Source organism: Hipposideros armiger, unplaced genomic scaffold, assembly GCF_001890085.2.
Source record: "Hipposideros armiger isolate ML-2016 unplaced genomic scaffold, ASM189008v1 scaffold_141, whole genome shotgun sequence".
Lineage (NCBI taxonomy): Eukaryota > Metazoa > Chordata > Mammalia > Chiroptera > Hipposideridae > Hipposideros > Hipposideros armiger.
The window spans coordinates 3,136,856-3,148,875 of NW_017731491.1; the positions used below are offsets into that span (position 1 = coordinate 3,136,856).

Below are 12,020 nucleotides of genomic sequence, written 5' to 3' on the forward strand. Positions count from 1 at the left end.
TTGACTTTCACCCCACTGAATCTCAGGTCCTTCCTCTGTCAAATAAAAACACCCATATATCTAGCCTCGCTTAGCTGTTGGGAGGAGATGGTGGTAGCACTTGTAAAAGCTCAGTGCTACAGAAAGATCAGAGATGAACAGGATCCAGTCCTTGCCAGGAAAAGTTTCAATCTGGTAGATGAAGTGAGATGCACACAGCAACTTCATGTACAAGGCTACAGAAAAAAGGCCTCCAATGAAGGCTGTTCTGAGTGTGTGGAGGAAGCAGCCAGGGAGGGCTTCTTGGAAGAGGCTGCTCTGAACTGAGCTTTGAAGGGTAAAAAGGATTCTAATAAGCAAGTCAATGGAATCATATGAGCAGGCACAGAAAGAGTGACTCTGGGAATTAATTCACTCATTTAGTTTTTTAAAAACATTTTAATTTTACTTAGAATTTTGAATAGGTAATAGATGCACATGGTTCAAATTTCATAAAGTACAAAAAGGGTATACAGTGAAATCTCTCACTTGCTTCCGGCCCCTGAGTTTGCCTCCCCAGAGCACCAATTCTTTTATATTCTTAGATATTCTTCGCATATAAAAGTATATGTATATGCACGTGTGTATGTGTATATGCATATATATATATATCCCTTGAGTTACACAAATGGTGACATACTGTACCTGCTATTCTTCATCCTGGTTTTATAATTTAACAATATAGTCTGGAGATTGTTCCATATCACTACACAAAGAGCTTTCTCATTACATTTTATGGCTGGATAATATTCCATTGTTGATTGTACCATAATTCTTTTAACCAGTCTCTTGACTGTTGGGTTCTTAGTTTGTACTCATGAAGCTCAAGGAATTTGGAGAATTGTACCAAGTCCAGTGTAGCTGAAGTTGGAAGCCCCCTCCCTGTTGGTAACATTACTCATAACCAGAAGCGTAGCTCAGTTTTAACACCGGTGGGGTAGCAAACCTGGGGACAGGGAGACAGATATATGCAAAATGTGTGATATCCTGATCACTTTCTCTATAGTCAGGTGGTCTGACCTCTGATCACATATTAAACAGATTGTTGCTTTCAAGCTGCCTCTATCAATGTCTTTTTATCAGTCTCAACAGCAACTACTGCCACCACTTTCCCTGAATATTTCCACCTTTGCCTATACATTGTGCTATGGTTAAGGTGACCATATAATTTATCATCTAAACCAGGACACTTTTCAGAATGAAAGTAGACTACCAGTAATGACATTGGGGCAACGGGCATAAACCGAGACTATCCTGGCCAAACTGGGATGTCTGGTTCTCAGGTGAGGAGTCTAGCTGCTAGACTGGGGGTCTTCTTGAAGACAAGGACCATACCCTATTTATCTGGGTATCCCCCGCATCTTCTCAGAGTCTGATGCATTGTAGGTGTTTAATGGTGTTGGTTGAATGGATGACCTGGAGTGCCAAGCAGTCCTTTTTTTTTTTTTTTAAAGATTTTTATTGGGAAATTGGGGGAAGGGGAACAGACAAGTTGCTGTCGTTTTGTTCTTCAGTCTAGTTGTGGAGGATGTTGCTTCACCGGCCCAAGCTGGCACCATCATTGCGCTCTTCCCAGGCGAGGCACATCAGTCGCCGGCTTCTGGAAGGCCGCTCACTGCGGCTGCTGGCCGCTCACGATGGCTGCTGGCTACACATGGTAGCTCATGGCAACCCACTGCCACAGGCACTGCAGCCTATGCCATCGCTGGCGACTCACGGCAGCCCAGCTCCAGGTTGAGCTGTTGTTCAGCATCTTAGCTGTAGAGGGCAGTGTCACTGGCCCTCATATGTGGGCTCTGAACAGGGGCCCTCTGGCATCCCAAACCAGTTCTTAATCATCGCGCCCTTCGCCCGGCCCTTTTGTGTGTTTTTTTTTTTTCAAGAAGGGTGCAGCTCACAGTGGCTCATGCAGGGAACGAACCAGCAACGTTGGTGTTATCAGCACCACACTCTAACCAACTGAGCTAACTGGCCACCCCAAGCAGTCCTTTTGAGGGCTCCACAGAATGCTGAGGGGGGAGCGTTTCTAGCAGCCCAGCCTTTCACCTTTGATCCCCATCATTATTTATAATATCTGGGCTTTCCTTGCAGATATCCTCTTTGTGTACACTGTGCTTTGACCTTTGTATCCTAAGTTCCACAATGCCTGGCTGAGACCCACCAGGCTGAGCCCTGGAAAAGGCTGTACTGTTCCCTTGGCCTTTCTGCCCTGTCCTTCTCAAAGTCAGGGGCTGTGAGTGCCTACTGGTCAGTCTGGGTACTGGTGACTAAGTGGTCCCAGCAGCCTTAGAACCTATAACTTGACGTCTGTGGATCCCCTTCTCCTTTCCCTAGCAGACTCTTGTTACACAGTCCCCATCCACAGGGCTGCCTGGATGGCACTCCTGAGTACCTCAGTTTCCCCATCTTTAGGGCCCCTGGGTAAAGATGCTAAGTAAATACAGAGGGAGGTTTATCAAGGCTGAGACCTAGCCTACATAATTAGCCTGCTTAAAGCCTCCCACCTCCCTAATTATTGTTATGATGGATGTACCCACTCAGCTGGGCATTCCTATTCCCCACCCCCCCCGTTCAGCATTCCCAAGGGGTTGGAACGGTGAACAGGAGCTCCAACCCTCAGCAGGAGGGTTCCCCCCTACCTCACTGGCCTGACTCTAGGGACCTATAAGAGAGGTAATGCTCCACCTTCCTCAACCCCAAACCTGTGTGGGCAGAACTGCCAGGAGGTAAAGGATGATAGTCAGTCCTGGGCCTCAGTCTTCCGATCTGCAAAATGAGGGGTTTGCATGGATCATCTCTGAGTTATCTGATGATGATATTGTACATCTTCACCCCACACTGTGATTCTGGCTGGGCTCAGCAGAGCACCCTCAGGGATCCGGGGGGGGGACCCTAAGACCCTTCTCTCCCTTCCCTGTCTTCTTTTCCTCAAATTGTGCACGGGACCCCAGAATCCTGGGCAGATGTTTACCCAGGGCTGGGCCTTCCCTCTCCTTGCTGAGATAAAAGGTCAGAGACAAGCAGAGGCCTGGGCTGTACTTTCTGGGCTTCCCAGCACAACCTAGGTTCAAACCTGGTCCCCAGAAGCTGGAGCAAGGAACTGAGATATGACAGACTGGGCCTGACTGCCTGTTCCACATTGACACACTGCATAGGAACCAAAATATGTGACTTCAAGTCTAGCTCCATCCCTGACTTTTTCACTATGTGACCTTGAACAACTCAGTTGGGGACAGATGTGGAAACCATCCCAGGTCTACCAAATTAAACTCAGATACCACTGTGTCTATTAAATTCCTTCTTAGTCTTGGCAGCTGGAAGTGGTCACTCCCTTCCCAGAGCTCTGTGAATATTTTATTCAATGTATGTTATTGGTTGGCATCCACTTGTTTTTCCCTCACTGATTGTTCTTGAACATCATAGGACTCCGGAAGTTAGCAAGGCACTAAAACTCAACACAAAATGGCTTTTAAAAGTATGTCACAGATTGGAGGAAACTAAGAAAAAATAACTAAATGCGATGGGATCCTGGGACAGAAAGAGGACCCTAGTGGGGAAACTGATGAAATTCACATAAAGTTTGTGGTTTAGTTAATAGTCATGTACCAATGTTAACTTCTTGGTTTTGATAATTGTACTATAATAAAGTAAGATGTTAACATTAGGGAAAGCTAGGTGAAAGATATATAGGAACTCTGTATTAGTATTGCAACTTTTCTCTTAAGTCTAAAATTGTTTAAAATAAAAAGTAGAAAACCCCCCACAAATTAATGCTGACCACTTAAGTACAAAAGTGGGGGAAGGGGCTTATTGGTCTGTATAACTGAAAAGGGCAAGGGTATATGGGCTGCAGGCATAGCTGGATCCAGACCGCTTAATTCTCAGGAATTGTCTCCATTACAGTTGGTTCTGCTTTTTTTGTGGTGCTTTCTACTCGGGCAGCCCCTGTGGTGGCAAAAAGCCTGCCAGACGTCCAGGCTGATCTGGTGCCATTTTAGCGACCCAAGAGTTTGTCCTCAATCATCCCATTTTGTTCCCTGCTATATCCATAGCACCTAACTTGGTGTGTTGACTCGTTCCAGTACAAGTCTTGAGGTCAACTCTCATTGGCTCAGAGTGAATCATGTGCTCAACCACAACCCATTCAGTGTGACCTACCTTACCTGGGTCACGTGTGTGGGGTCAGCACCCCGCCCCCCCCCAACACATGGACTGAGATGGGAAGGCAGTTGCCCAAAAGGAAGCCATGGGTCCTGTTATCAGAAGAAGGGTTCGAGGGCTGGGTGAGTGGCACAATGGTTAACAGCTGGCTTGGGATGCCAGAGGGCCCCGGTTTGGATCCCACATATGAGGGCCCGTGACACTGCCCCCTACAGCTAAGATGCTGAACAACAGCTCGACCTGGAGCTGGGCTTCTGTGAGTTGCCTGCCACAGCGTAGGCTGCAGCCCCTACTGCAGTGGGTTGCCATGGGCTACCGTGTGTAGCCAGCAGCCAGCGTGAGCAGCCAGCAGCTGCAGTGAGCGGCCGTCCAGAAGCCGGCGACTGATCTGCCTTGCCCTGGAAGAGCACAATGATGGTACCAACTTGGGCCAGTGAAGCAATGTCCTCCACAACTAGACTGAAGAACAAAAAGAACAGCAACTTGTTTGTTCCCCTTCCCCCAATTCCCCAGCACTGTTCCCATCCCCCCAATTCCCCAATAAAAAAAATAAAAATAAAAATCTTCAAAAAAGGGCCGGCTGAGTGGCACGATGGTTAAGAACTGGCTTGGGATGCCAGAAGGCCCCGGTTCGGATCCCACATATGAGGGCCAGTGACACTGCCCTCTACAGTTAAGATGCTGGACAACAGCTCAACCTGGAGCTGGGCTGCCGTCAGTCGCTGGCGACGGACGGTGTAGGCTGCAGCCCCTGTGGCAGTGGGTTGCCATGGGCTACCGTGTGTAGCCAGCAGCCAGCGTGAGCGGCCAGCAGCTGCAGTGAGTGGCCGTCCAGAAGCCGGCGACTGATCTGCCTTGCCCTGGAAGAGCACAATGATGGTACCAACTTGGGCCAGTGAAGCAATGTCCTCCACAACTAGACTGAAGAACAAAAACAACAGCAACTTGTTTGTTCCCCTTCCCCCAATTCCCCAGCACTGTTCCCATCCCCCCAATTCCCCCATAAAAATCTTTTAAAAAAAATCTTAAAAAAAAAGGGTTCGAGCAAAACTAATATGCCTCCTGCAGCCTTAGACTACAGAGCTGCTGCTTTTTCTGCTAGAGCCTTCCACAACACAGAACTACACTGAAAATGTCCAGTAAGTCCCCGACTTATGAATGAGTTCTGTTCAGGGAGAATGTTCGAAAGTCGGATTCGTTCCTAAGTTCGACTTGGGTGCATGATTGGCTGCATCTGTGAAAGTTCGCAACTCGAATGTTCATAAGTCAGGGACTTACTGTACACGCTTTAGTTCTTGTGGGTGCTGGGTGTGCTGAGCTGTCAAATTGCAGTCCCAGGGTAACTGACATTAGTGAAGGATAAGAATAGGGCTCTTCTCTTCGATGTCGGGCTTCTTGCAGCTGGATCATATGGGGGTAGGTGTCAGCGAAGGAGTCTGGCATGGCCAAAGGTGCTACAATGCCAGGATTCTTTCTGGGCCAGGAATGGGCAACTCCAGGCATGGGGCGCTTCCAATCTATCCCTCCCAACTCTAGCCAGGAGCCTCTGATGTAAGGTCTCTCTCTTTTTTTTTCATTTAAATTGGAGTGACATGGAGACAGGACTAGCCTGAGCATCGGGGACATCTCAGATGAGCATCTTCTGCCTGATGTGAGGAATATTTACTGAGGGGACTCCAGAATCTCAACTCCCAGTGTCACCCAGTCCCCTGGCTGACTCCCAAACCACTCTCTCCTCCACATCCTCTCCTCTACCTTCCGGCACAGGGGCGAAGTGGGGCGGATTGCCACAGAGAAGAGGTCTGTGTGTTTTTCAGGTATTTTATTAAGAATAAGGCATATGACAGTCACCCCTAAAGCATAGGGCTCTATTTCTGTGGGTGAGTGAATACACTCTGAAAAGCATTGGATTAAAAAGCACAGCCAACAGAGAATTGGGAGCAGGATGCTTCTGCCCTGCCCTGCATGTCCCCCATTCAAGGCTGGTACCTCAGTGAGCGGGTGCTTACCCATCCCCGGCTCTCTGCGCGGAGATACTGCTCTACTCCCACTAGGCCTCCTTCCTCTCCACAAAGGAGGCCCCCATTCTGCTGCTTGTTTGAGGAAGGGCTACCCCATTTCAGCCTTGGACTGGTCGCCCAAACTGCAGGCCACTCTGGGTGGGATATGAGGGAGGCAGAGGTACACAGCCTCATGCTGTATTGCCCACTGGTTCCCTGGCTCGTTTCCAGATCAGGGAGGGATCCCCAGCTTCAGCTCTCCTTCCTGGGTCTGTCCACATTTGGGGTGAGGCTGGAGCTCCAACAAGGGCCCCTGACTGTCCATGTCGCCATGCCCCTCTCCCAATGGGGATCCCTGCAGCAGAGAAGGGGGGAGGAGGAACAATCCTTTCCCTTCTGGTCACCTAGGTGTTCCAGGGGCTTGAGGGAGGATGGGTTCCCCAGGCTAGGGTAGGGGGCAGGGACTTCCCCAGGCCCCGAGGCTGAGTTTTGGACGCCTGAGGCCAAGCCCAGGTCACTGACTCCAAGTCCCATTCTTCTGCCCTTAGGGTTCTGTTCCAACCCCCAGGGCAGGGAGGTGGAGGGAAGTCTCTAGTCCATGATTTCCAGGTGAGAGATGGGGAAGGGGAATGTCTGTTAAAATTGGAAGCCTTGCATCTGCCTCTGCCCCTCCCCTAGTAGGGCAGGGAGGGTTGCCTTATTTCCTTTCCCAGGCACCCCCAACACCTCAGCTGAGTCTAGTCAACCGCCCCAGCACTCAGAACCTTTCATCTGAGGGATCTCCAAGCACTCCACAAACAATTAAGTGTCATTATCACTGGTTGTTGGAAGCGAGACAGGAGTTGGGAGGTGCTGATGGGGGTCACTTGGGGAGAGACAGGTAGGTCACCTGAGGATCCCTGGGGTTGGGATATGGTAGGGGTCCCCAGCAGACATCTTGGGTTCAGAAGGAAAGGGGGAAGAAGGCTATTGCTATAGAGCTGGGGGGTAGGCCAGGAGGGCATAGCTATGGCTTTTAGTGGATGGGTAGGTGGGTAGATAAAGTACTTTATCATCTCTGTAGAAGAATCGACGTAACAAAGTCACCCTGTTCACCCCAAAAGTGTGGTTATGGGAGATGAGGGTCTGGATAGGCACCTCCAGAAAGGTACCCTTTCCCTCCTTCCCACAATCCTCTGGCCCCCTTCAAGTGAGTGCAGCCAAGAGAGGAGAGAGGCCTCCTCATATAGACATGCTCTGAAAGGGAAGTGACAGAGTGAGGGTACGGTGAGTCACCCACACTTGAGGGAAGAGAGAGAGCAGAGGCACAACCACAGAGACTGGCAGGGGCAGGGGTTAGGGATGGGGGCAGGCAGAGCAAGGCCCCTAGGCCACTCCTGTGGCCCAAGTTAGACTGGAGAGCACTGTCTATCCCAAGGGTGCCCACACCTTGGCCTCTGCGTCCCAGTAGCTGGACACCTAGATCAGGCTGGTTATTGCTCAGAGGCCTCAGCAGTCCTGAGTGTCACAGGCTTGGGAAGGGGACTGCATTTGTGGACTGGGAATGTGCTATTTCCTGCTCCCTCTAACATACAGCGAAATAAGGTATGATTGGGGATTTCTCCCCCTCTTCTTCATCGGGGCTGTGATGGGAGAAGGGTTCATCACCCCTAGTGATTGGCTCTGCTCACCTCATGGATCCCTGGGTGACACACAGAAAGCTCAGCCTCAACCAGGGTCAGGACCTGCCAGGATGGGCTATTTGCGAGTGAGGTAAAGACCTCTCCCTGCCCCATGTCCTCCCTCTGCAGCCCCTGGAAGACCTCACAGGCACTTAGGACTCGATGCGGGACCAACAGAGGAGGGATGGCATGGGGGTGGGCAGGGTGGAGGTTCTATGGGTTTGTCTTTCTTTTGAGGCTGAGCTTGGGGTGGGGTGAAGGCAATGAGCTGGACTGGAACTGCCTTTGGTCATGAGAGAGGAGCTGGAGAGAAATGCAGTTAGGAGGTGGGGCATTCCACTTCGCATTTCGCCACTCCCCAACCTAGACAGAAGGGCACTGAGCACCCCACCGTCAGACAGAGCTCTATCAACAACTTCCACTTCCAAGAAACTGGGCCTTTCTTCCAGCCTCTGGGTGCACCCAGCTCGTTAGGAAGCTGGGCAAAATTAGCACCAATAAACAGGACTAGGAAACTCCCAGGGCACTTTCAGGTTCCCAGCTACCTCCTGAAGGCAGTTTCTGCTCCTCCATAGGCCTGACAGGGCAGCCAACTTGCCAGCGTTCCCTCACTCCCCAACACAGCGCCCAGTCTAAATCTCTCATTTGGCGTCCTGTGGATGAACCGAGCAGAAGACAGCTCTAGACCAGGCTCTGCCACCAAACCCTCCTGTAATCCTCTCTAAGGGTTTGTGGGTGCTACCTACCTTCCTTAAGTTCAACTTTCCATCAGGACACACATTTCCCACCAGGGTCTCTGGGAGGAAGTGTCTTCTAAAGTGTTAGGTGCTCACCTGTAAGGACCTATCTGCGGGGTAGAGGGAGGAGAAGCGGCTTCCGAGGAAAAGGTCCAGCCTCTAGCCCCTGAACCCGAGCCTCTCCTTGGAGGAAACGTTGGCAGGAAGAGCAGCCGTGCGGGGCTGGGGGAGGTCGCGGGATGGGGACGGGTTGGAAGGCCTAGGGGTGCTAAGTGCCACTCTGGTTCCTTTCTATAGGCCAGCCCAGCCTTTCCCCTCCCGCCAAAAGATTGTCAGCTTTCTCGGGGTATGGCGTGACCCCCACACCCTCCCCTCCCAGTGGCAAGGTGGGAACCAGATAAGGATCAGTACTGCTAGTCCTCTACAAAAATGGTGCACTCGCCGAGCCTCGCGGAGGAGCGCCTTCGCGGGAGCGGAGAGCTCGAAGCGTCGGAGAAGTTGGGAAATACAAAAGGCGGGGGCGGTTGGAACGGATGGAGGAGCCGGGGCCGCCTCTGCCCTCTCTCTCTGGAGGAGCGGCCGGCTCCCTCGGCCCCTGGGATCTGCATGTGTGGCCCGGGCTGCGTCCCTAGCCGGGGACCGGCCTCCCCTACTCTCCACCCCGCCAGCCCTGTGCCTACTCCGGGGCCCCGGGCGCACTGGGCGGGCTGGGTGCAGCCGGTGGGTCGGTTTGGTCCGGGGGCTCCTGGGGAGGCGGCTGGCGGGGGCTGCGGCCGCTGGGCCGCGGGGGCTTCCGGGCGTAGAGGAAGAGCGCGGGGTCGGGCATGGGGTCGACGTCGTCCAGAGCGCCTGCCGCGCGGTCCCAGGAGGCCCAGTCTCGACCCGGGCCCTTGGAGGCGGCCTCTGCAGCGGGCTGGCGGCGGGCCCGTTGAGCGCGCCGGCGGGGCCGGGACTCGGCGGCGGCCGCAGCGACGGGGCCCGGGCGCGGTGTCTGCAGTCTCTGGCGCGCGGCATGCAGCTGGCAGGAGAGGTAGGCGGCCGCCTCAGTGTGCTTCTGCAGCTCGGTGCCCAGCACAGTGGCGCGGTGGCTGCGGCGACGCAGCTCCTCCAGGAAGCGGCGCTCCTCAGCGCGCAGGCTGCAGCGCAGCGCGGACACCAGCGCCTCGCGCTGCGCCACCTCCCGCCTCAGCTCGGCGTTGGCCGCAGACCGCTCCGCCAGCTGGGACTCCAGCGCGCGGCACTTGCTCTCCAACTCCCGGGACGTCGCCTCTGGAAAAGGGAGATAGAGGTGATAGTCCCCGCCTCACCCATCCTCATAACAAAGGCCTCCGACTCCCCAGCTACCCGTCTTGCCCGGCTCGCCCTCGCTCCCCAGGGCTACACCAGCCTTCTTTTTTCTTCCTCAGGGCCCTTCCTTGCACCCACCCTACCCTGTGCTCCTCTAATTAATTAGAACTCTCCTCTAATTCTTCAGGTTTCAGCTTAAATGCAAAATATTTCCTGACCATTTATTCACCCCATAAATATTTGCTGAGCCCTTACAATGTGCACCGTGTTAGGCTTTGGGGATATGGTGGGTAAGAAAACATTCTCCTGAAGCTTACAGCCAGCAAGGGGGAGAGGAATAGTACATAATCACAAACGAAGGTGAGGTTGCATCTGTGCAATGTGACATGTACCAAAGCCATGACTACCATGAGAATGTGACTTAATCAGGGAAGGCTCCTCGGCATTAGAGCGACTTGGGCTAGGATCTGCAGGATGCATAGGAGTTAAGTAGTGAAGAGGGGAGAGAAGGGTGCTTCAGACAGAGGGAACAAACTGTGCAAAAGCCCTGTGTCAGGAGAGACATACAAGAGCAAGGGGCTGAAAGAAGTAGGCGTGTGGGCAGGGAAGGGGAGTCGGCGTGCCCCAACCTTGTTTCCTTCATAGAGAGAGCATTTATTCCATTTTGTAATTTTTTGTTTACTTGTTTATTGTTTGTCTTTGCCCCCCTGCATTGGGATTCAGCCCTGGATATACATTGGAACCACCCATAGGACTTTAAAAAAGTTTCCTGGCCCCTACCGAAGACCAGCTGAATCAGAATCTCTGGGATTGGACCTGGGAACTGGCACTACTTAAATCTTCCCAGGTGATTCTAATGGATCCCAGAGTTGAGGACCCCAGCTTCCTGGATCGTGAGCTCCATTTCAGCAGGAAAGTATCCCAGGATTGGCACATGTGAGTATAGGGACACCGGTAGCTGAAAGGTGACAAAACGTAGGTAAAAGGTGACTGGAATGGAGTCACCAAGTGATTTTCATAGAAAAAGAAAACAAAGAGAGCTCTCAAGCCCACTGAGAGAAGATAAAAACCAGGACACTTGGGCAGTGACTTAAGTCCAGATAACCCCAAAAACCCTTTTAGAGGAAGGGCGATAGGTGGAGTGAAAGCTGCTGTTGTCACAGAACTGTCCTTACTTGGTGTCTGGGATGTGTACCCTCTTCCTTCCAGCACCTAGGCACCAAGAGGCTGCCCATGGTTGACACTTAAAAGAAGTGTGCAGAATTCCTTCAAGTCCATAGCGTTTAGATCTTTATGCACAAATACGCAAAGCAATTTGTAGGGTTCCTAGCATTTTGCCTTAAACTTCCAGCCTTCCCCATTGCTAACTCAAGTCATGGAGAGCACATCAATATGGCAGGAGTCCATTCTTAAATCTCTCCTGGCTAAGAAAGACTATTTTTGCGATTCATTTTTAATTAAGCATTAACGCAGTCCCTCTCCATATCAGGTAATGTGTCTTGCACTTAGAGACAATGGGTACCATCCAGTCCTAGGTCCCAGAGATCATATAATCTGGTGATTAAGATCTCAACAAATGCAACCACATCCATTACAAAAAAAATTTTTTTAATTGTGTTAAAAAAACCATAAAATTGGGCTGGCCGAGTGGCGCATTGGCTAAGAGTTGGCTTGGGATGCCAGCTCTGAGCAGCAGGGCCCCGGTTTGGATCCCACATGAGGGCCAGTGATGCTGCGCCCTCTACAGCTAAGATGGTGAGCAACAGCTTGACCTGGAGCTGGGCTACTGTAAGTCGCCGGTGGCTGCGTAGGCTGCAGCCCCTGCTGTGGTGGGCTGTTGTGAGCCCCCTGTGAGCAGCCGTCCAATGGCCGGGGAGCAACTGCCTGACCCAGGAAGAACGCAATGCTAATACCAACGTGGGCCAGTGAAGCAACGTCCTCCACAACTAGATTGAAGAACAAAAGGACAGCAACTTGTCTGTTCCCCTCCCCCAATAAAAAAACCCCAATTCTATTCTTTCAAAAAACCAAAAACCAGGCCGGCCGAGTGGCGCATTGGATAAGAGCTGGCTTGGGATGCCAGAGGGCCCCGGTTCGGATCCCACATATGAGGGCCAGTGACACTGCCCTCCACAGCTAAGATGCTGAACAACAGC

At 52.0% G+C, this 12,020-nt stretch overlaps 1 protein-coding gene across 1 annotated transcript in view; it reads right to left on the minus strand.

The window, feature by feature from the left end:
- Positions 1 to 5,993: 5,993 nt before the first annotated feature.
- CCDC92B (coiled-coil domain containing 92B) overlaps positions 5,994 to 12,020 on the minus strand; it is an 8,495-nt gene continuing 2,468 nt past the window's right edge. Inside the window, exon 2 of the mRNA XM_019650402.1 lies at positions 5,994 to 9,879. Within this exon, the coding sequence (XP_019505947.1) occupies positions 9,254 to 9,879 (626 nt within the window). The 3' untranslated portion in view covers positions 5,994 to 9,253. The remainder of the gene's footprint in view (positions 9,880 to 12,020) is intronic.